At 37.8% G+C, this 25860-nt stretch overlaps 2 protein-coding genes across 5 annotated transcripts in view; one reads left to right on the top strand and one right to left on the bottom strand.

Annotated features, from left to right (window-relative positions):
* LOC129801249 (uncharacterized) overlaps positions 1 to 12562 on the top strand; it is a 48681-nt gene extending 36119 nt beyond the window's left edge. For 2 of the 4 annotated variants that reach the window (XM_055846129.1, XM_055846130.1), the window contains 5 exons: positions 237 to 2267; positions 2448 to 2811; positions 7131 to 7880; positions 12013 to 12151; positions 12226 to 12562. In XM_055846129.1, the coding sequence (XP_055702104.1) occupies positions 237 to 2267; positions 2448 to 2811; positions 7131 to 7880; positions 12013 to 12151; positions 12226 to 12426 (3485 nt within the window). In that variant the 3' untranslated portion in view covers positions 12427 to 12562. The remainder of the gene's footprint in view (positions 1 to 236; positions 2268 to 2447; positions 2812 to 7130; positions 7881 to 12012; positions 12152 to 12225) is intronic. The other 2 variants (XM_055846132.1, XM_055846131.1) reach the window with 2 other exon arrangements.
* A 5013-nt stretch (positions 12563 to 17575) lies between these two features.
* LOC129801251 (bromodomain-containing protein homolog) lies at positions 17576 to 23600 on the bottom strand. The gene is made up of 2 exons (XM_055846135.1): positions 20619 to 23600; positions 17576 to 18161 (listed from the first exon to the last, which is right to left on the bottom strand). The coding sequence occupies exons 1-2, from the start codon at positions 23474 to 23476 to the stop codon at positions 17678 to 17680; spliced, it is 3342 nt and encodes a 1113-aa protein (XP_055702110.1). The 5' UTR covers positions 23477 to 23600; the 3' UTR covers positions 17576 to 17677.
* Between the last annotated feature and the right edge of the window lie 2260 nt (positions 23601 to 25860).

Raw genomic sequence — 25860 nt, 5'->3', positions numbered from 1 at the left:
TTTTATTTCAATTGAGAAGGAAGAAAAAAAATGGAAGAAGATTATGTTAGGAGGAGCAAAAAAACCGTTGCCATTTGATGATTGTCTTGATTTTATCTAATTACTAAGCAACAAATTATATTTTTCTTGTTATGTGGGAGCAAATTGGGAATTATAGAGTATCAACTTGTGGAATTGTTGAGAAAAAAAAACTTCTCACTAAAATAGAATCATTTTTTTTTCGTTTGACTTTGTAGTTGCGTATGGGGAGAGATATTCAATATCAAATATGTCTCCAAAATCAGAGAATCCGGATAGATTTGTGCGTTTCGCTGAGGATTTGGAGACGTCTCAGGCGTCTGAGACACAAGTTTGGGAGAACCGTAATCCAAACAGTCGAGATCACAATCATGAACGAGTTGAAAGATCTGCCTTGCCTATTATCAATGATATCTCTGCAAGGTCTGAGCTTAAGCATGTTGATGATAATGATGTTGAGGCATCTTCGAGTTCTGGACGATATTTTACCATGATTGAACCAACAACGTCAATTCGGGCTGAAAATGATCTGTTGACAGGGGAAATGACACAGAAAATGCGATTTGGAAAGGATCTCGAGAGTGAGTCTTTTTTAGTGAAAGGGGGTCCTCCCTCGGGGACCCCATCAATCAATGCGACGCCCACATCCCAGATTGTGGAATCTGAAACAACAACGCCCAAAATTAACAATGGACCTCGGCAAAATGCCAATCCGGACATTCAAGATATCATAACAGGAATTGTAAAACTCTTAAATGGGAATGTCAATGTTCATGCAAATACTCAAATAACACGTAGACCAATTGCAACAAGAATTAACAATAGGGGTCCACCGAGAATTTCTGATGCTCAGCCAATTGGGGAATTTGAAGCAACACCAACATCTTCATTGAGACCACCACCACCTTATCCCTTTGACCGACCAGAAGGTCCTGTAAGACCTTTTCTAACTGGTGTCCCAATTCCTGAACAAATTGTTCCGTCAATGCAGCAAAACTATCGTCCGGGATTTATTTCACAAAATCGACCACCTTGGCAACGACCAAGACCACCAAGACCACCACTTGGAAGTAATACCAGGCGTCCAATTCCTCCATATAAACCTCTGCCGTTGTCTGAACATCTTCAAGGTAAGGATCCCCCAACCCTTCCACCCCTTACAACGTCAACAGCTGAGACTGTAACTGAGGGAAATATGACGGAAACAAATTTGGATGTAAATACTTATGAAGTATCCGTCGAGGGTCCTGAACAAGATGTCAAAAAGGAAAGCACTGAAGAAGATGTACCAGTAAAAAAAGAAGAATTATCAAAGAAAAAGGACAAACCAAAGTCCACGGAGAAGAAACCAATTATACCTGTGACTCCATTTGAGATCACTAGTTCTACTGAGATGGCCAGTAAAGTGACTACGTCAACAGTAGCAGAAATAGTGTCTAGTGATAGGAAGGAAACATCTTCAGTTCAAATTGAATCGTCAATTGAGGATATTCCTGTACCATCGTCCATTTCGACAGAAACAATTGAAAAAGTCCCAGAAATCACAAAGATCCCATCGGAGATTCCGTTAGAAACATCTTCAGCAATGACTAAACTAGAAATTTCAACAACAGAAGTTGAAAAATCTTCTACGTCTCATCATTCAACGCTTCCCTATCATCCTCGGCCGGGAATTGTTCTTGATGATCCAGAATTCAAACCAGGTGGTCAAGGACGTCCTCGACCATCACCTCAACGTCCTTCAAAACCCCATCCTTATGTGAGTAATTCAGCTCAGCCACCAGGATATGGAGAAATCTTTGATGTTACCCTATCGGCCATTCAGGGTCCAACTGGTGGTAATTCTGGTGTTCAGACGGTCAATATTAAGCCCTTTGGAGCCATTGGAACTGGAGATATTATAGTATCACCAACTGGAGATGAAGGTTTTGTTTCAATTGACGGCAAAAGGACATACATCAATCTGTTTGGGGAACCAACTGAAGCACCATCATCTATCACAAAGACTTCTACCACCATCAAACCAACACCTACAATTCCGCCAGGACATACAGGAACTGGATATGCTGTTGCGGAAACTGAAAGTGTCAAATTGTCACCACCAAGAGTTCCTCAATATCGGCCAAGGCCCCAAAAACCACCCGTTCGCATTGATACATGCATCGTGGGAGATGATTCAACATGTGATCAGGCACAAAATGAGCGTTGCAAGACAGATAATGGAGTATCCAGTTGCCACTGTCGTCCAGGTAAATTTAACTATTCAAAATGACTAATAATAATTGCTATGGCATGTGTGGTTTTTGTGAAAGTGTTATAGAGGGAAAGTTTGTGAATTTACTACTCACCCAAAATTAATATTTCAACTCAAATGACGCAAATGGAATATCCCATGCCAATAATGGTAAAAATATTTTCTTCCTTAACAGGTTACTCACGCCGGAAGCATCGAGAACCATGCCGAAAGGTTGTATCTTTGTTTATGTCACTTCGTGTAGATAGGATCTATGAGAGACGCGTGGTGTGGGATCAAAAGCTGGCAGATCATTCCAGTGAACCGTATGGACAGCTGAGTTTTGAAACTATGCGTGCTGTGGATTCAGCCATGTCAATGACACCATTCTCAGATGAATTCATGGAAGCTCATGTCAATGGAATCTACAAGGGAGATCCTGCTAAAGGATCAGCTGGTGTCTTTGTCAATGTCACTCTTCAGCTTGAGGAGAATGGTGATACACTGCGGCCAGCACTCAAAGGAGACATTCAGAGGCATCTTTTGGGTGTTATTCACCGGTAAGCATTTTACAATGTAATTCAATTACACTGTGCAACAATTCTGAGCTTTTTTGTGTCCCTGGGTTCTCATGCTATTTTTTCTATTGCTAGGGTCAAATGATTTACGAAAATACTTATAATTTTGATTTCATTTGGATTTTGCGCCTGGAATCTAGGCAAAACCGTTTTTGCCGTTTTTTGATACTTGGGTTCCTATATTTCCGATTCTGCTGAACCGATTTATTTCTCACTATGGAATAATTTGGTCTCCTTTACATGCCCGATAAATCCTCTGAACAGATGAAGTTCGTACAACTGACACCAGGGGCGCTGTAGTCTCATAAATGTTAGAAAACATGGAAAAATCGAACTTTTTAGCAACTTTGATCAAAAATATCTCGAAAACTAGGACTGTCCCTAACAATTTGTTTTCTAGGTTTGATAGAGAATTTTATTAGCTACATTTTCATCCATGTTCAATTTTTCTCTCAGATTGTTTTTTAACCTCGAAATTGAGGTTCAAACGAAAATCGAGCACTTAGCCAATTAGAGAAAATCTTTACTATTTTAAACATTTTGACTTTTTCTTTTCAAATTTAGAAAACCCACGGTATTTCTTTAACTTGTTTTTGACAACTGTAGAAGTTTAATCATTTTTACTGTTTTATAAAGTGTGTTTAGGTATAATACAAGTTAATAACTCGAATAATATCCTTAGTAACTATAGATTTCAGTCTTACTTCAATCTTAAAAAATTTTATTACAAAAAAGGCATATTAATTGCATAATTTTAAATATTTCTTATTAAATTTATGTTTTATAATCTATAAGCATCTATTTTACCTTTTACATACCAGTAATTCATGGAAAACTCTGCATTGAAGACATTTTAAAAATTCAATTTATTATTCTTCTATGCAAGTTTTCCTACAATTATCGGCTTTAACCTCATGATTACGCAATTTTCGTCGAAATAAATCTAAAACTAGTCCTAAATAAAATTTAAAAAAAAACACAAGACTACTAATTTTTGAACTTGTAAGTGTTACTTTGTATATCACTTAAGTTAAAGCTTTATACAAATTTCCAATTAATAAAATAACATCTGAGTAATTAAAATAGCATACAAAAATTACCATATTATCGATATTCAAGCAATAACTATTATAATAAGGGCTTGTGTTGCCTAATCGGTAGGAAAAAAATATTAACACCCGAAATTGTGAAGGTTTTCTCTAGTTGTCTAAGTGCTCGATTTTCGTTTGAACCTCAATTTCGAGGTTAAAAAACAATCTGAGAGAAAAATTGCACATGGATGAAAATGTAGCTAATAAAATTCTCTATCAAACCTAGAAAACAAATTGTTAGGGACAGTCCTAGTTTTCGAGATATTTTCGATTAAAATTGCTAAAAAGTTCGATTTTTCCATGTTTTCTGACATATATGAGACTACAGCGCCCCTGGTGTCAGTTGCACGAACTCCATTTGTCCAAAGGATTATCGGGCATGTAAAGGAGAACAAAATGATCCCATATTAAGAAATAAATCGGTTCAGCAGAATCGGAGATATAAGCACCCAAGTATCAAAAAACGGCAAAAACGGTTTTGCCTAGATTCCAGGCGCAAAATCCAAATGAAATCAAAATGATAAAAATTTTCGTAAATCATTTGACCCTAGCAACAGAAAAAATAGCATGAGGACCCAGGGACAAAGAAAAAGTTTAAAATTGTTGCACAGTGTTATAATATTTTTTTCAATCAAGGGGTAACTCATTCCCAGTTTTTCTAACAAGGGTTTCTGGTTTCTCGGGTTTCGCAATGAAATTCTTGGGTTTCTTGGGTTTCACGATGCAGAAATTGGGTTTCTCGGATTTCACACATTTCATTCTCGGACAATTGAATAGGGTTCCTCAATGCGAGTGACACCTTATTTTAAATATTTACTATATAATTGTGCTATTTGTGTTATTTATCAATAATCTTAGTTAGATGAGATTCTTAACAATACAGTGGACTCTCGCTCAATCGGCTCTTTCTCAATCGGGCACAAAATTTTGTTAGCGATTTTCACGTTTGATTTTAAAGCAAATTTGTTCAAATTCGCTGTATTTCCCCTTGTTTTATCGTGATTCTTAAAATTTGAGCGCTTTTTGTGGAATTTATTAATGATTTTGATGCCCAAATCTCTCCATAATTTGGATGACATTTTGCCCCATATGCCGGATTGAGAGAGAATCTACTGTATCACCTAAATCGAAATCTGACGTTCTTCGATCAAACTCAAATTTTGTCAATATGTGTTTCGTAACTTCCTGATGGCTCCCCAAAAAATTGTTTAAAAAAGTAATAGAACTGATTTTCGGCCAAAAGTATTTTATCGGTTTGTAACCGGTTCATTACCGATTCAAAACCAGTTTGGACCGATTTATAAATAACTCAAAATATTGCTCAAAATACACCTTAGGAGTAACATATTTAAAATTCGGATCAAAATTATTTATCGGTTATGAACCGGTCCATTACCGATTTAGAACTAAATTGAAACCCGTTCACTTTCATCCGAAATTCCAAGATCCTTCTATCGAGCCTAAAAATAACCCCATTCGCTTGATAAATGTGCTCTCTAGAGCCTTCTTAACCTTTGACCTTGATAAACTGGGGTGACATGATAACTTATTTTCAATACTATCGACTGTCGATTCTGAAAACTTTAAACGATAGCTGCAGTTCTTGTAACTAATATAGATGTTTATCAACAGTCTCATTCTATTAAAAATGTCGCAATGAATGGCCCAACAATCTGTAATAAGTCGACATTCACTTAATCTAACTGATATAGATTTATCGATACTGTCGATTCGATCTAACGATATTTTCGTATAAGCATGAAATATGCAACTGGGTAATCTCTAAAACTGGAGGCAGACAAAATACCGAAAGCCAAAATCCCGAATGTTCAAAATCCTCAAAGGGATGAAATTATATGTAGGATAATGCGTAGAATAATTCCCCAAAACATAAAAAGTTTTCCTTTGCCTCCAGCTAGCGCCGGTGCAATCGTGGGGGTGCTATGACACTTTTAAGAATTCGGGATTTTGGCCTTCGGGATTTTGACCGGGACCCCTCTGAAGCATATTCAAATATAAAAGAATCGCAAAACTCGTTTTCAGCAATTCTAAAGAAATACATGGTTCTAGAGAGCAAGGAGAGTGGTGGGGCTAAAATAAAGGGCATGTTACTGATCCTAGGATCGACTTAAGGGGATCCCCAACAGGTTCCAAGCTTGGCCTTTAGAGTTGTCGAACGGGCATACGGATCAGACAGATAAACAGTGTTGTCAAAAAAACTCAAAAATTAAGGTTTCCAAAATTCTAAAAAAAAAATACGACCTCTTGGTAGTAAGGATTACAATATATATAATATATTATGTATATATTTAACTCAAATACGAGGGGCCCGTCTGACACTGGGTAAGGGGGACCTAGCCTTGAGCTCTCTGTAGACCACTCTCTGTAGAACAAATTTCTGATTTTACCGGATTTTACACTACAGAGAGGGTCGCTCAGCCACCTCTAAACGACGTCTAATCATATGGTTGTAGAAGAAAAACTTTCTTCTCTCATCATGTAGAGCACCCTCAGAATAGTGCCAAAAATTTTTTTTCCTACTTGAAACGCCCTAATACCCATACTAAGGGTCGAAAGCTTTGGAGAAAATTTTGAATTTTTTAATTGAGAAAAAGAGCTGCCTCTGACGAACACCGGAAGATTTGAATTTGAATCCAATCGCTGAGAAAAAAAAGAGGGTAAAATTTTGAGGGTAAAATCTACGTGAAAAAAGGGTAACTTTAATCCATAATACACCTAAAAAGGGTAATATTTACACCGATTTCGGATCAATACTGCAGGGTAAAATAAACTTTTCCGGAATGTTATTTTGACTTTTTCGGATTTCTTATCGTATTCGTATTTATATCTCTATCTCTATTTCGTTCACGTTCTTTTTGGTTAGATTTTAGTGTAAAAAAGATATTTTTCCTAAAGTTTTAAAAGTACGCAGGCGTTGATATGATGACCGCTTCTACTCTGCGCTTTATGTGACGTGCACGTTACTTAACATAAGGATTTCACGAATTTGACTCGAAATTATTGCACTATGGGCCCTAACTTCAATTCTAAATCGAATTTGCGAAAATTACAAGTTAGCTCACGTTGAGAATCTTACCTTGATTTTTTGACTTTCATATCAAGGGAACCATTTTACTTTCATTCGACCTAAGGTACCACACTTTCTCCTGACCGTGTAGAGGTAATATGAATATCATATTTTTCCGGCAGACGTAACAACAATATTGGGAATTCGGCGCTTTTTGTGGACAGTCCACCGGGTGCTGTAACAAGTTTGCAGGATGTGGATGAGTGCATGTCAACTGAATTGAATGATTGTCATCCAGAGGCCCTATGCACTAATGTGTGGGGTAGTTTTCGATGTGAATGTACGACTGGACTCAGGGATCCTTGGGCTGATCAACCACAACGTGCTGGACGGATATGCCAATCGTGTCCGGACACTTTTTGCAACAACCGTGGCACATGCAGCTATGATGCTGCTGGAGCTCAGACATGTTCATGTCTCAGCAATTACTATGGAGCTCAGTGTGAGATTGATGGAGAAGTACTGGGAGTAGCTATTGGAGCATCAGTTGCAGCAGTGATTATCATCGTGCTAACACTCATCTGTTTAGTCATGTGGAGTCGCAGATGGCACAGAGAACAGAAAAATGCCATTGGAAGTCCAGTATTTGGGTATATGGCAGGTACACAGGTGAAGACGCCAGTGATGGGACAGGCACCCTACCAAATGACACTGGAGGATAGGATGCGATGGGCCCAGATTGCTGATGTAATGGCTCAGGCTAATCATTATGCAGCTGAGCCTGTAGCTGCATCAACGAGGCCTTCGTCGGCTATCTTTGGGTATCCAGGAATGCAGACGATGGCCAGCCTGGGCGGTATGAGTGGCAACATGTCCATGGCTGGCACATTGCCCATGCATTCAAGCACCATGCCGCCGGTGCCCCTCCCAAGGTAAGTTCAATCCGAAGATTTATAAAATTCCTGTGAAATTTTTATGGCTTGATTAAGTTTTCAAGGAGTCATTTAGTGTTCATTTAATGTTTATTCAAGATGCGATATGGCAGGCCTTGTGTAAGAATTCGCGCAATATTTCGATTTTGTTTTACGATTTATTAAAAAACCTACTTGATTTCCCTTTATGTACACTGTTGTAAGGACGAATTATAAGTTTAAAATGAAAAACAGGCATACTGAGAAAATTTGAAAGTAGTGGAAGAGAAACTACGTTGTCTCCAGACCGTGGTGTTGTTTTGAAAATGAAAAACCGAATTGAACGAAATGTTCTCCTTTGAGGCAGAGAAACAACCTATGAAAAGTACAACGATTAATGATCTTAAAGAAAAGTTAGGCACGGCAGAGAGACTGAATTACAGTAGAGTCTCGCTATAGTCCATATTTGGTTTCAAATTTGACACTTGGGTCGCACTATAGTCCATGTAATTTTTTAAAATTATCAACGACTTTTAGTATTGAAATTGCTCGACGGCTTCCACTTTCTTTGCGATTGTGGTACTTGTCCTTGCTCTCTTCATTGTGGATCACAATTATCACAACTACTTAATAAAGTTTGCCAAAAATATTAAAATAATTATGAATTTCGCATACTAAAAAAACATAACCTAACTTAAAATCAGTGTTTTGAAATCAACGGTCGATAAATTGTGGACTATAGAGCGATGGCTTATAGCGAGACTCTACTGTACTTCGTTTCGTCGTTTGTAATCAGTTTCCGAGATATTAATCTAATGGCCACTAAAGACAAGAAAAGTCAAACATTACCACCTTTGATTATCTGGGCTGTTTTTACTGTCGCTACCCAGCGAACATTAAATGCTAAACCATTTCAATTCAGTTGAAAACATGTATTTTCAGCTGAATTTTGCAAATATTAAAACGACATTTGCGAGGCAGTGCCATTTCCATATATTTGGTTAGCACTTTTTATTCGAGAACTGCTGACCGGTCAGCATATTTTTGCTGATCGATTTACAAAATATATGTTGAAGACACTGCTTTTCTCAGCTAACTGTGCTCGCTGGGTGGTGTTCAGAATAAATGCAAATGTGTTTTGTAAAATGCGTAAAATAGTCTTGGAAAGATCTCTGAAGCTATGGGAACACAAAAATTTTGATGAAAGGGAGTGGCCGTTCCAACAAGACCCAGTACCTTCATACAAATCAAGTGCCAAACAAGATTATTAAAAAAAGTGACAATGATCTGCTTAACTAGTTTTTAGACATTTTGTAATCCAAGATTAGTGCTAGGTATAAATACTAGTGTCGAAGCGTTGAAGACAGTTCTTCAGAGTAAAATGAGTTTGCGTTCTGTAATACAATCGTCGAAAATCATCATCATCATCATTATTTTCAACCGCTTGTCCCTATTGGGGTCGCGGACCCATGACATCAAGGTTAACAACCCACTCCTGTCGATTCTCCGCCACTTCAGGAAGATGTTCGGATTCGATCCCAATGCACTCCCACGCAAGATCCTGAATTTGATTCAGCCACCTTGTTCTAGGTCTGCCCCGAGGTCGAGGTCTCCTCACCATGGCTTGCATGGCTTTTCTGGAGAATCTATCTTCAATTATGCATTGAACATGACCATACCATCGAAGTTGTGATCTCTCAACTCGAAGAAGCAACTCCTCGACTCGAGACCTCTCGAACGGCTACGTTCCTTACTCGATCTCGACGAGTGATTCCCTTAACCGCCCGGAGGTATCTCATCTCGGCAGCTTGTACTCGCGATTTTACTTTTTCGGTCATTATTCAAATCTCATGACCATAGGCCTCTTAGGACCTCTTTTTAAATTCTCGTCTTCAGCAGTAGCCCTTGTTCGGTCTTACTTTACAGGTAGATCGCAAATTGTCAGATTTGGTCAGGACGTCTCACCACCAACCTTCTTAAGTAAGGGCATTGGGCAGGGTTGAATTCTTGGTCCTTTGCTGTTTTCTCTCTTTATTAATGATTTATCCTCAGTTTTACGTAACTGCTTGTTTCACCTATATACTGATGACCTCAAAATTTATGTGGAGGGAGATTCCTCTAATCCTCTTCAAGCTTTCGATCTTATGAATGCAAATCTCTCTTATATTGAGCACTGGGCTTCATTAAATGGATTAGTTTTGAATCCTAAAAGTCTCAAGCTATTGTTATCTCCAAAAAAAAACTGCTTTCCCTGATCTTTATCCTTTACGCCTACACGGTGAAATTATCCCTTTCGTTGATCAGATCAAAAATCTAGGTGTAATCTTCAACACAACTCTCCTGGTCTGATCGGGCCACTTCTATTTGCCGTAAGGTCAACTATTCTCTTTATACCTTCGACGCTTCCGGGACATCACCCTATGATACCCGTTTGATCCTCGCGCGAGCGCTTCTTCTTCCATTCTTCAACTATGGAACAGAGATCTTCTTTGCGGCGGATAGTGACACAATCCGTCGTCTTTCAGTTTCGTTTAATGATTGTGTTAGGTATATCTGCGGCTTAAGTCGTCGAGACCATATTTCCCCTTTCAGTCACATATTTGTTGGCTGCGATTTACCATCTCATCTGAGAATGAGAGCAGTGCTATTTCTATTCCATTTGCTGATTTCTGGATGTCCTGGGTACCTGTCGTGTCTTCTGGTTAGGGGGAGTTCTGCCAGGGTTCGAGGACTCATAGTGCCTAAAGTTCAAGATGACTTTGTAAAAGGCGTCATTCTGTTTAATTCTCTTCCGAGTGATTGCCGTATTTCTGCGGCTGCTATTCATAATTTCTATCTTTAGGCTGGATCCTAGAAGCAATTAATTTGTTTCTTGAACACTCTAATTCTGAATTCTTGTCATTCTCTATTTTTTTATGTTCCTCATTTTTCTGATTTTTTTATTATCACAATTGTAAAAGGGATGACTTTATTCTTGTGATTAAATAAAGTAATAATAATAATAATAATAATAATAATAGGTGAGAATAGGAAGGAACACAGCTTTGAAAACCGATAATTTAGCCGAACGACTAAGCTCGGCTTTCCTTACCTGGTTTGTGCCAATGTCTCCCTCATTACTGCAGATTTTGCCTCCATCCTGCCATCACTCGTAAATAACACCCCGAGGTACTTCAACTTCTCCACCTGTTTCAATGAGACTTCACTAACATGTAGAGTGCATTATACGGGCTGTCAGGAGATTACCATTACCTCCGACTTAACCACATTCATTTTCATCCTTGTTTCGTCATAAACATTTACAAATCGGTCAAGTGCGCGTTGATGCTGTTCCGCAGAAGATCCAAAGAGAACCAAATCATCTACAAAGTGGAGATGACTCACCCTGAAATCCTCAATACGAATCGCATTCTGCCTCCGACTGCGCTCCATTATCTTGTCCATATAATATGAACGATAATGGTGATAGAACACACCCCTGGCGCAGTCCAACACCCACCTGAAAAGTTTCCGACTTGGATCCGTTTACACGAACACAGCTATTACAATCTCTGTACAATGACTGGATCACTGAGAAAAAAACGGAGGTGCGATTAACTTTTTTTCCTCATAACTATAACACTTTTTATGTGTAAAAATATATCAACATTTTTTAATGTTAATTTTACACTTTTTTAAGTGTAAAATTAACATGAAAAAGGGTAACTTTAACCCCCAATACACTTAAAAAGGGTAATATTTACACCGATTTCGGATCAATACTGCAGGGTAAAATAAACATTTCCGGAATGCAATTTTAACTTTTTCGAATTTCTCTCAGTGATGGCTCCCACCAATTCCTCATCCAAACCGTACTCGTGCAGTACATCTCAAAGTTGTTCTCTCGGCACTCGATCATATGCTTTTTGCATACTCCCGTCCCAAGCCTTTTCGACAATCATTCTCAGGATAATGGTCTAAAATTTGAAATAAATTCTCAAATGAGAAAAAGCTGTCTCTACTTTTCTTGTTCGTATGAATGGAATTTATTTTGGATTAGAAAAAACATCTTTTTGAAACGTTACAGTTCCGTTGGATGACTCTTTCATTACCAAAACTTAGCTTTCCAAGGTTTTTTTCCGTATATTGTTTAGAATAATTTTTCTTCTTGCAGACTGACACTAAATAATCGATCGAGTGGTATGAGAACACTCGAAAATTCCAGTTCTAGCGAAGAGGAAGACCGAACGGATCTCCTAGGAAGAAATTTCCAAGTTCCCCGTCCAAAATCTCGCAGCAATGCGAGTGTCACAGTAAGTAAACCATATCCTACGTATTTTTGGAATTATTGAGATGAAGAAATGGAGCAATGGGAGTGACATTAAAGACTGCTCAGAGTGATTTTGTCTACTTCCAGAATCAATCTGGCATCTATTATGATGTGGACTATGAACCAAATGCGGGTGATATGTATGGCGGTGGAGTTGGTGGAGGACAGACATCCAATCATCCAATTCCTGGACCCCAGGGCATTCCCATGAGCACATATACAGCCGGACGTGCTCCGGCTTCATACTATATGAAGTGATCCTGAGGATCATACCACAATCTTTGGGAAAGTAATCACTTTGTTGTGAGCCAGAAAAGACAGATGGATAACTTGTGAGTCAGTAGCATATAGAAATTATTTTTTAATATAAATACTTAACGATTTTGTCAAATGATCAGTGTGTGTAAATATTTTTTAATTAAGGACAGTATGTAAGGGATATTTTCATCGTGTGATCCAAAGATGAGAAAAAGATATTAATATGTTTTCAGGTTGAAAAAAAAATTTTCCTATAAGCCTGAGAATTTTATGAGCTTCAGATATTTCTGCGAATAGTTAGTGAGATTTATGATTGCTTGAGAAAATCTAATTAAAAATGCCTAAAATTTTGTTAATTAAAAAAAATGAAAAATTAGTGATAAACCCAAATAAGTTTATGGTAGAAGAATTTCTTTACAGGCGATCCTCAAAATGCATACAAATTCGGTTCTTAGTTGAATTTTCAAGGTAATGCCTTCGGCACACCTTTTAGGTCAGGAAAATTCCATAAAATCCAAATTCACATCCTTGTCCTTCTTAAAAGTTTTACATATGTCTATCCTACTCTTTCGCACTCTTCTTCTTATTTTGAACATCACACCAAATTAAATTTAGTTCAGTCCAATTTTCAGACCGAAAGAGTAGAGTCTTATGCAAATCTTTTGAGAAAGCGAAGTGAATTTTGACTTTATGAAATTTTCCTGATCTAAAAGGGGTGCTAGAACTATAGAAAATCGCATTGAGTCAATTTTATTAATTTCGACCACCGAGATCAGTTAGCCTGATACAATTCTTTGCCCCAAAAATTCAACTCACCATCGATTTTTCACGCATTCCAAATTGCAAGAACTTTGAAGTTTGCTGTAAAGAATTCAGCTGTAAGCTGTCTGGGCTTATCACTGGTTTTCCCAATATCCAACTTCAGATTGTGTTCCTTTGATACACGTTTCAAGAAATTTGAACAAGTCGTTTTCTACATACGGTTAATGTACAAAATTCCGGCCAGCTTACAATTTCGGCCATTTTTTTTGTTCCTGAAATTTCCATGAATTTTTAGTTTTTGCATACTCTAGAGATTTTACAATGCAAAAAAAAATAACAAAAAATGTCGCTTAAACCCAAGGAGATAATAAGAAAAAGACTGGAAGAATTCCGGAAGGGCAAGGAACTATGAGAATGAAGGTGGTCGGAATAGGCCACCAATGCTATGTCTACATTTTGATTCATTTTAAAATGTAATAAGAATGATTTTAGAGAAAATAAAGACGATAAATTGTCTACAAGGTTCCTAGCAACTTTACTTATAAAGAAGTAACAAAAAAAAATTAAATTTGTATTATAAATATTACATTTCAAACTTGAGACTTTAGCGCTTGCATGCAACTATGCCGAAATTTGTCACACTTATCCTATGCCAATTTTCAGGTTTTCAGGCAGATATATAAATTATTATTCTTTGGTCGTCCTTTTATGAAGTTTGTTAAATAGTTGTGTCATTATACAAATGTTGTACCATTGTTAGCATGATCAGCAAGCAGTGCATTAATATCGACAATATTCCTCACCTTCCAAATCATTTTAAGACTTTTGAGTACTCTTGACGCTTTAATTGCTGCGTATGAAAGTTTTAGCTCGATTATATCGTTTTTCCCAAGAAGTATGAAGAATTCCAGGTTCACGGAATTGGCTTCTTTCATCTCATCTAACTCGATATCATTCGGTAATTTATCATCTTTCATATAAGTTTTTTAAGTATAATTCTTCCCTGCGTAGAATTATATCTGGAGATGAAATTTGAAATGGCATTTTAGGTTGAAAACGCCAATGTAAACTGAATAACTATAATTTTTTTTTGAGGATCTATCTAACAAATAGATCGTTTGTTCTTATGCAGTTTGCAAAATTAATTATTTCCTCAGTTAAGGGCGGCGTAATTGTTCAGAATCTCGCTATATTTCTGCTTGATGGCATGCACTCCCTAAGTATTGTCTTTTTCGACATCCGTATGCCCTAGATGCACTTACGACTTAAGCCGGCAAACGGCATAACACTATATTCAAAATATGATCATATTATATTTACATCAGTTTCTGACTGGCAAAAACTGTCTGGCCTGGTTTGTGTGGCAATAACTTACAAACAAATGACAAAATTTTACGAACTTTCTTGTGTGTTTATGAAGAGTTACGAACAAATGTTTGCAAAAGAATAAAAAAAATGCTCGTCTAGTGATCATCTGACGAACAATTTTTGTGAAAAAAGTACAAAATTTTACGAACTTGTTTGTGGGTTATACGATTTACGAGCATTTCGTAAGTCCCCAATAGGAATTCACAAACATTTACTAACAATTTTACAAAACATTTTTTTCTGTGTAGTATGGAACGAGACCCTCATTATATATAAACTTTTATCTAGAGTTCTAAAAGTAAAAAAAAAAACATTTGTACAAAAAGACTTTTAAAATATTTGTTCTTCAGAAATAAAATAATACCTACCAACAGCCATATAGTCCTCGTTCCGATGGTTCCCAAGAAAGTTTTTACATAGCGTCGCCGTCGGTTGTCTCAGCAACTGTGCTAACTGCATTTGCTTTGTGTCTGCTCTGCATTCGTTGCAAACGCCGCGCAACGATGCGTTGCTTACATCGAATGCTGACACAAAATAAATGCAGTTAGCACAGTTGCTGAGTCAACCGGCGATACACTTTCGAATGCGTGCGCCACGCTCTTGCCTCATTGTTAGCTTCGATGAAAACTCATCATCCTCCAGCAATGAACGAATTTGTGGTCCTGTCCTGTGACATTACACTAAAGGGCCTTTGCCTCTGTTAGATGTTTAAACTTATTACGAAAGTAGGAAAACGCCTCTCCAGATGTATCAAGCTTTCGCAAAAAATTCTTTGCCAAGCAAAGTTTAATGTGTAGTGAGGCCATCAGTAGGGTGTTTCAACAAGGAAAAATTTTTTTTGGCACTATTCTCAGGGTGCTCTATATGATGAGACAAGAAAGTTTTTCTTCGACGACCAAATGATCAGACGCCGTTTAGGGGTGGCTGAACGACCCTCTCTATAGAACATTTTTCTGATTTTACACTACAGAGAGGGTCGTTCAGCCACTTCTAAACGGCGTTTGATCATACGGTCGTCGAGGAAAAACTTTCTTGTCTCATCAAATACAGCACCTCGAGAATAGTGCCAATTTTTTTTCCTTGTTGAAACACTCTATTGAATAGTTATATTATGTTTCTGTAATGACTATATTACGAAAATAAAAATATTATTTTAAGTGGATTAGTCATATACGATCCAGATAGCGAAGCGCCCGGATTAGCACCCTTGACTATAGAGAGTTGGATTTGTCTTCGAAGGATTTCTGGATAAAAAAACATTTTTGATGTAATCAAGGAAAACTTCCGCTGCCATCCATCCTTTAGCGGAATTACGTAATTTTCGTGACATTGTCACGCGTGAGTTCAAAACCTGGCAATGCCAATCGAGCTTTTTTTTGTCATATCATATGAGTTCGAAAAGGCAATTAATTGATTTTTTTTTTAATGAAATCCCTTTACTTGATGATTTTATGAGAATACAATACGTATTGGTTGATTGGTTTAACAAAATTCATTGTCATTTGAATTGCCAGAAATCTCAAATATGTGACTTCTGACAATGCCACGTGAGCTGAAATGGCAATGCTATGGCTACACAATCGCATTTTCAAAAAGCTCTCTAAAGATTCGAACCCAATTTGTCATATGGCATTGTCAGAGTGTTACGGAATTACCCTCCTGATTGTGAAAGACCAATTCCCCACTCACGTAGCGTGGTGTTCCTTACGATAGCTGGTACTCGGACATATTTATTAACAACCATGGGAGGATGCAATTTACCATCGGCTGATGCCACGTACAATTATTAATAATAATAATCTCTACTGAAAGAAAGTCAAGTCAAAATTTGGATATTTGAAGTAAGGGCAGAATCACATTGACAGTAAAATGCTCACCGTCACCGTCAAAGCCCTCACCGTATTTCGTTGATTTACGCATTTTCATTGCAATTCTTACGCAAATTTTCCATTACCGTATTGCCTTATCTCATACTCGGTGGCCCTAGGTGAAAATAGTATAAGAAAATTGAATAAATAAAGCGAAAATGCGATAAACGGTGAGCAATGAAACTGTACGAAAAACTGTAGCAAAAAATCCTACAGTTTTTTGTTTTGCTTACCGTTTATCGCATTTTCGCTTTATTTATTCAATTTTCTTATACTATTTTCACCTAGTGCCACCGAGTATGAGACAAGGTAATATCGTAAAGGAAAATTTGCGTAAGAATTGCAATGAAAATGCGTAAATCAATGAAATACGGTGAGGGCTTTGACGGTGACGGTGAGCATTTTACTGTCAATCTGATTCTGCCCTAAATCTACTTTGATTCACCGCTGATTCGACGGTGATTAATCGTGTAGCGACTTTCCAAGTATACATTCTTACGTATATGCTTGGAATCGTAATAAATTACTAAAAGATGGGATTCATGTTGGAGACGTAGCAAGTAAATGGAATGGTTTTGATCAGTTGGTAGAGCGAATTGAAAAAGCTTCCGTTTTTTTTTTATCATTTTTCAGTTCATCTCATTTTTATCATATTTAACTACCGCAGATGAGGGTGACTGCACCCCTACATTTCGTAAGCTTTTCTTTAGTTCTAATACTTAAAGATGGTCTTCACTGATCGGACAAAATAGATCAGACAGACAGAAATAATTGTATCAATAAATAGCCAATATATCCGGCTTGGAGCACCCGTTAGAATATTGTCTTTGATGAATGTCCTCTTGTTATATTTATCACTTGAAAGACACTTTTTCACAATTAAGTTACAATTTATTTTCAATTTGAACTTGTCTTTTTCACTGCTCCTTACCACTTTTTATAATAATTTTTTATTTTCTGAAGTTACTATTTTAATCACTAAACTGCAACAGTCTACATAATCATAGATTTTTCTCAAGCACGAAATGTTCTCACTGTATATCACATATAAATTCACAAATATTATTCTTCGATAAAAAAAAAATAATGGAACGAGATTTATAAGTGTCAATGTATAAATTGTACAATATTCCAAACGAAAAGAAACAGGATGAAAATATCTCGAAGATTTATTGAATGAAAAATTTATAATAAAGAGAATGGAACGAAGATGCGTTTTTTTCTTATTACTTCATCGTTCAAAACAGAAAGCGTCAAGTGCGTGTCCTACCACTTTGTCCTCCTTCCAACTCGGACACTTGATTTTGATAAACGAGAGCGTTCTGGTATGCTTTTTTGACGGCTTTGCGCTCTTTTGGCTTTCTGGACTCTGTCAACTTGGCTTGATCAACTTCCTTATCCAATCCAAGAAGCTCCAATTTGTTAGCTGGCAGCCACTGCCAAGTGCGTTTAGCATCGAAGAACAGCACGAGGAAGACAGGTTCAGTGTTGTTCTTGCGCAACGCCAGCACATCCTGCGGAGGTACAGGCAACGGAACGCCATTGTGTACGAAACCTTTGGGCATTTGAGGATCAATTATGAGGGCAGGGTACCAAGGGTAGCCCGTACACTTAGCCCAAACCAATTGAAGTGCCTCCAAGGAGGCTGGTTTATCTTCACGCTGCGCCTTGCCTTCCTCATTCTCACTAGAGTGAACTTCACTATCGCTGTACGAGGAATCATCATCGAAGCTGGATCTGAAACAATACCCAAGTAACAAAATTGGCTTAAATTGACATGTGAGTGATAAGAAGTACAGGGGTCCCGGGATTGTGCATATTTTCAGGACCGAGAAAAACCGCGCGAAATGGCTTTATGCATATAAAAATTTTGCATACCCAAAAGATATTTCTTCTGAATAAGTCACAGAAACGCCGTAATGTATGCAAAATATTGCTACCACTAATATCTCGGACTGTTTTCCATGCCGACTGTTCATATGATAAGCATTGCAAATTTACAGCGTAAAAATTGCATACATTCAGGGGTATTCCAAAAATAATTTCGCAAATTAGCTCCTAATGATAGACAACGTTGATTAAGTGTATACTTGCATAATTCCATTATATGTATAATCCTGGGACCCCTGTAACACAGAATTCTTCAGAAATTGCAGAACATTTCCTTGTTGGGGTATAAAGGAAGTTCTTGTCAACTTAAGATTCTTCAAGGGTTACCCGGAGATAAAGGGGAAAATTGCATAAGCGTCTTAACGTGTAAGCATTACACAAGAAAAGTTTGACTTTCCAACTGCTTTTTATTCTGACTAAATATTTGTCCAACTTACGAGAATGTACTGTTTTTCTTTAATTTACTTCAGTTTTATCTATTGTTCAACTCTAAAGTTTAATAAAACTCTTTGAACTCATAATGCGAAGATATTTTCAGCCTAAAAATTAATTTGAATTTGAACTTTTTCTTAAGTGAGCAACTTAACAAATTTTACCATATTATGGAAATATTAATACAGTTCTACTCCAATAATGTAAACGCGATAATACCCTAGACAGACGTATAATTTAAGCCGAGGGACGGCTTAACGTAATTATAATAAAAATAATGATCAGGCTAAATTCTCATCAGTTTCTCACTAACTGAGCCGTTTTGGGGCTTAAACTGATATACGGATTAGTCAGAAAATGATGGAAATATAATCTGATCATTATTTTGATTATAAGTAGTAAGTGTGTCTAGGGAGTCTAGGACATAAGGGCTTATAGAAGATCCGAGGATTCAAAACAGAAAAAATACACGAAATACCATTTTGAACCAAGATAATTTGCGTACACATAAAAGATTCTTTCGAATAAGTTCGAAAAATGTCGTAATACATATAAAACATTTTCGACAGCAATTTTTCGGTTAATTATCAGCACTAACCGCTTATAAAAAAAAAGCATTTCAAATTTATAGCGTTAAAGATACATTAATTTTGGGGCATTTCAAAAATTAACTCCCAATGGTAAACAACAAATCGACGACTCTGAATATAAGTCGAACAACTCGATTTTTTACAAAATTCGTTTTTTGAATACTTCTTTATATCCTCTACCTTCCCTGAGAATATTATACTTGAAAGATAAGTACTTTCAAAGTTATAGAGATTTTAGATCTCAAAAATCCTATACTCTGCATGTGAAATCTCAGCCTCAAATCGCTCTCCTGTGAAATTTGCCTACTGAGAGTTATTCGTTTCTTATTCTGAGCGATCGAAATGAAGTGCAGTATTTTAGAACGCCCTGTATTTCACTGTAGTTTTCTTAGTCAGTGGCACTTATATAGTTACTGTAAGATTCCAGATTGCATCAGGTGCTCAGTTAATAGAAATAGTACAAAATTTTGAACTTTACCATATTTTAGTATTTTTTTATTTATATATAGATATTTCTTAATAATTTAATTTTTTAGGCGTTTATGCCATTAGAAACGCAGTGCGTTCCATTAAAAATTACCAGTTCATGATTATTTCATTCAAATACTCGTGAGTTTCCATTAACGCAAAATAGGTCAAGGGCTGAGAGCTTGAGTTTAAAAGAATTGACTTGTGCTGTTTCTCATTAAGAATAGTTTAGGCTTGTCGGAGAACCCAAGACCTTTCCAAAAAATCCAAACTTGCACAAATCGGTTGAAAAATACGCCTTCTGGATTGTATTCAACTTTTGACTTAAAAAAAACCCTATTAGGAATTATTCAAGGATAATCCTCGAATAGGGATGAAATATCCGAAATATTGAGATACCCAAAAAAACTGGTTTTGGAAAGGAACTGAAGGGGTGAAATGATACTTAAGAAGTAGTGGGGTTTCCGAAAACCTTAGCTCCGTTGTGTCTAACCGTTTGGCCTGTAACTCTACACTGAGAAAAAACGGGGGTGCGATTAACTTTTTCCTCATAATTTTAACACTTTTTAGGCGTAAAAATATATCAACATTTTCTAATGTTAATTTTACACCCTTTTAAGGGTTAATTTTACACCTTTTTAAGGGTAAAATTAACATGAAAAAGGGTAACTTTAATCCATAATACACCTAAAAAGAGTAATATTTACATCGATTTCGGATCAATATTGCAGGGTAAAATAAACATTTCCGGAATGTTATTTTAACTTTTTCGGATTTCTCTCAGTCAGTGCAGAGATTTTCAAATTGAACTCACCCAAAATCTGATCCACTTCCATCATCCATGAATCCGCTGCAGCTGCTGCAGGTGCTGTGCGTGAAGCTCATGTCACTCTCATCGGAATCTGGCACATCCCTTTTGGGCTGTGTTCTGTACACACGAAAGCTGTCTGGGATGTTATCAAAGGGTGGTTCCTTCACCGGTGATGACTTCTTGGGACTTCCACTGGCCGTTGGAGTGGATTTTCTCTCTTTAGTCCGTTCAAAGGAATTGTCATCGACACTTTTTCTCGTTGAACTGGTCTTCTTCCGTCCTGGCTTTCTGGCCGCCTTTGTTTTATCCGGAATCTGTATGTCACATGATGAATCTTCCTTCATTGGTAAATCGGGTTTTTTGACAGCCTGAGCCTTTCTCGTGAACAGAACTGCCGTTCGGCGATTGACACCAGATGGAGAAGCTGAATTGTTGGGAGTTTTCATTGGACTGCACGGTGGTGTCTGTGCGATCTGATCTTCTCGTTTGACACCAGAATCTGAAGCACGAGTATCTTTTGCTGCAACTGTTACTTCCACTTTACTCTCTCCGGCTGTTTCTTGTTTGGCAATGGCACGCTTCATCTTAGCAATTTCTAACTTGATCTGACGCACTCTCTTGGTCTTGGTCAGTCCATGACGAGCTACTGCTCGCTCGAGGAGAATCTGCAATTTCGTCACAATCTTCTCATTTGGAGGTTGCTGCAGCAAAATCTTCACTTCTTCGTCGATTTCCTGTCCCACAATCTCATCGGTCTTCTTGATGCTGATTAAACCTTCCTTTTCTAGATCCTTACGCACGGCTTTGAACAATGCTCCACCCTGATCACGCATTCGAGCACCAGCACGGTAGAAAATAGTGTCTTTGTTGTTGTAGGCCAGGCAATTGCGAATCATCAAATCGAAATCAGCTTCCATATCATCGAGACTCTCATAGGCTCCATTCTTGAGCTTTGTGGCCATTGTACTGAGATCCATCGGATGCTTAACAATGTCCGTGTAGTCGGGAACTTCATTGACGTCCACGGGTTCCCTGAAGATCTCTGTGGTATCCTTCTGTTCGAGTCCCTCTAGAAGTTTCTTCATGGCCGCCTCTACGGGATTGAGTTGCATCATTAGCGTTTGCTCCTGGACTTTGAACAGTGCCACCTTTAACTTCTCCCTCTTGCGCACCAATTCGCATAAGAGTCTTGCCCTCTCGAGATCCTGCCTCAGTGACTGCCAGTACTTCAGTTGCTGATACAGTTCCGATGTGTCAGGAGATCCCTCAATACCACTGCGACCTGTCCCAAAGGCACTGTGAGACTGCCCTTGGCTCTGCAGACGCCTCAGCAGGGGTACTCCATTGCGATACTGCCTCTTGAGGGTCCAGTAGGCTATGAGGCGTTGAATAAATGGAGATTTCTTCTGAATATTCACCAACTGAGCAATCTCCTGGACTCGCTCAGGTGGGATTGTTGGGATGAGAATGACCGGGACGGAAGTGCGTTTTTTGGCCAGCAACTTCCGGGCCTGCTTCATTTTATTCCGAGATTCTTCGCGTGCCTTCTCTGAAGCTTCGGTTTCAGGCGTTTCTGCCGATCCGGCTGGAGTATGGGCATCGCAGTAGGCTGTTTTTTGAACAATAATAGGCTGAGCCTCATTCCCCGTCACGCTGTCCCGTACGGTGTCCATGCGCATATGAAGACCAGCCTGCTGAGCGCATGTGACATGGAAGGCAGCATAGCAATTTGTCCGATGGCACTGGATGCAAGCCCCAACGGATTTTTGCTTGCAAATATAGCAAGACAGGCGCCAGCGAGCAGCCGGAATTGTCTCGATGGAATCAATGGGCTCCAGGAAGACGGTATTGGCAAATCTCACTTCCGGAATCCACAGGGCGCACACGACATGAGCCCACTGGGAACGATCGGTTTGTTTGAAGGCGCCTCCTTTGTTGGGGCACAGAACACAGTCCACGGGCCGACTTGGGGACTGTAGGCACCGCCGACAGAGCCATTGACCCTCAGGAATATAGGGTACACCGTAGCAATCCTGATGTACAGCCAGGTTACACATGTCACAAAACAAGATGACATTTGTGTTCTGACATTCACCGTCCATGCAAATGCAACAGACAGCATCATCATCAACCACTGAGCCACTTTGTCCATTGGCTGCTGCCTGAAAATAAGATTCCTTCTCCAGGCGATCCATCAGCAGCTCCAGAGAATCCACACTGACTGGATTGAGACCCTGACTGGCACGTTTTTCATTAATAATTCCCAGCCAGGTGGTATCCTCCTCATCCACATCATACTCAACCTCCCCGTCCAATTCCTCAGCAGACTTCTCAATAAACCGGATGTAGGCATTAGGCCTTGGAGGAGCGTCGCAAATATTATAATTCTTCAGCTCCTTCACTGCAGCCTCCGGAAGCTTAATATGCGGCTCTGACTGAGGCTCAACAGCTGGAGCTGCTTGACCCTTCTCCACTAACTTCTGGTACTCCTCCAAATCCATCAATGGAAGATCCTCTGTCACAGACAACTCCATTGTCTTACCCTCAATCTCAAATTGAACCACACCCAGGGCTTCATTGTACGTGACCGCCTCCTTGGGTGCCTCCGTCGGTGGCACTTTCTGAGGCGTCCCAGGTACTCGAGTGCGCCCCTTCTTGCGTGAGGGCGTCACCACGGGCGTAATGGTAGTACCGGTGTCATGGTCAAAATTCAGCAGATGGTACTGCATTCCAATAGCCGACTTGTAGGATTTATCGCATTTGTCCACGGGGCATTTGTATGGTGGAGCAGCTCCACGTATTGTTTTTATATACTCCACCACGTCGAAATCCAATCCCATGCTCTTTTTCGGAGTTTCCATCCGCCTTTTCTCGGGAAAATGGCTTTTTTCGCAGGAAAAACACTTTATTGCGAACACAACAAAACAATTCACAGAGACGCACTGGCATGCAAGTTCGTAGGGCACCTGTCAGACAGAGCGGCATTTTCGTGTCTTCATTGCTTTTCACAGCTATTGTAATTGGCAAAAATTTGGTTAACCCATCAACCCCATCAAAAACCCAGAGAATGGTACATGGCAAAATTCGTAATTTTAACCAAATGATTTGTTTCCTAATTTGCTGCAAATTTTGAAATTATTTATTAATAAATTCAATCAAGGAAAGAGAGTACCTATAGTCAAGTGTGCTAATCTGGGCGCTTCGCTATCTAGATCGTTTATAACTAATCGTAATCCACTCGAAATAATATTTTTATTTCCGTAATAAGGTAAAGTATCCTATGTCGACCACTTAAGGACAGATTTTGTGAAAAACTTATGAAAAAACAGTTATAATTTGTGTTTTTTTGATAGGGTTTTTACCTAAAACTATGGAATAGACCCTTATGGGAGCATCTAAACGGGGGGATTTTATTTCGAAATCGCCATTTTGACACAAAAGTCCCCCACTGAGCTTTAGACCGGTGCATTTTTGCTTATCTTTTGGCGCTTAAAATCTCCCTCTTTGAAAGCTCAATTTGTTTATCTTCAAATATTTTGACATTTTAGGTGACAAATCAGGTGAAATAGGGACACGGTATCGATCTCTCTTCTGAATGTATCATTTAATCTTCTTAATATGGTCGAATTGTTAACAAGACATCATTAAATAGAAATAAAGAAATAGTTAGATAGAATAAAGTTGATTTATAGAAAAATAAAAACTTAGGATATTCTCTTAATTTAGCAATAATATTGGCATAAAATCCTGCGGTAGGACGGTTTTGATATAGAGGATGGGTGCCTCATCTCCTCTTCATTATGAAGTGTTCATCACCAGACATAAATATCAACTTTACCACTCTTTAACAAATTCTTTGACTGTAAAACACTATATGAATGACTTCGAAAGAAAATAGAAAGTCTTCCAGACTATCTATTTTAGTCAGAGCACACTTGGAGAATTTATAACAGAGGGTGGAGAAAATTTATCTCAGGAATGAACCACTAGAGGAGATTTCCCGAGACTCACTGGTGCATAGCACAGTGGGATGCATTTCGAAATCCCCCCTTATAGAAGACGCCTATCTATCTAATTGTGAACTTCATTTAGTATTAATATAATTATAAATTATAAAAAAATTAAAATGTTTCAAAAATGCGAAGTGCTGCTCTACTCGACCACCCGTTTTTTATTAAAATTAAACAAATCACAAAATTAAAAAGTCACGGATTTAACATTGGCTTGTTTAACACATCATTAAAAGCACTTAAAATTTAGTTAATCAATAAAATAAATAGGGAAACTCACTTTTAGGAATTCATTCAGAAGTAGAACAACATTCAAGTGAAAAAAGCTTCACTTGCTATGATTCGTCGACCGTTCGAATTCAGGAATAATTTATTTGAAATGCACTTTCAATTTTAATACATAAAAATTTAATCTTTAACTTAGTCATGGAACTAAAATTTCTTCACAAGTAATAAAGATTAAGTCCTCAACTTGCGATTAGACTCAAAATTTGAATTCTCAAGTAATCTGTGAGGGTAATAATTGAAATAATTATTACCTTGTTGCTTCATGGAATGTTGTGTCAGCATTATTATTATTATTATTATGTTTCTATAAGACCATGAAATAGGAAACATTTATCAGCAAAAAAACAAAGTCTTTTTTTTATTATTATTTATTCAAAAATACTTTACCCACTACCCTACATTTTTTTTAAATACTTTTCATCGTAAACTTAAACAACTTAATACAAAAAAGGATTAAAAATGCAAAATAATAATGCATTTAACATCAACTTATTCTATTTTTTGTCGTTAATTAACGATTTTTTTTATCATTTCAGAGTCTAAAAAATTCAATTTCTAAATTTCTTCTCCTCTGAACTTAATTTCCATCAACCAATGTAAAACTCTACTAACTTTTAGTCGTTTATGAATTTCAATGGGTGTTTCGTTATCGCAATTTTTTGCTCTTAAAGCCTTTTTAAGGACATCTGTTGAACAGAGATTGCAAAAATTTCTGTATGCATCTGAAAAATATCTCAAATGTTCAGCACTTGCCATATAATGAAAAACATTATTTTGTTTATTATCTGGGACTGTTAAAAGAAATTCGGCATCCTCAACGTCGATAACATCAAGAAAAATATAGCCTCTGGCTCTATGCAATGGTGTTTTCCCATTAGCATCCTGCTGACGCAATAATTGGGATACCTTCTTTTTGAATTCTTTGTAATTTTGAGGATTTGTGGCTT

This window comes from Phlebotomus papatasi, chromosome 2, assembly GCF_024763615.1.
Source record: "Phlebotomus papatasi isolate M1 chromosome 2, Ppap_2.1, whole genome shotgun sequence".
In the NCBI taxonomy this organism is placed as follows: domain Eukaryota; kingdom Metazoa; phylum Arthropoda; class Insecta; order Diptera; family Psychodidae; genus Phlebotomus; species Phlebotomus papatasi.
The sequence above is the reverse complement of the archived record's forward strand: the minus strand, read 5'-3'. Positions and strand labels throughout refer to the sequence as shown.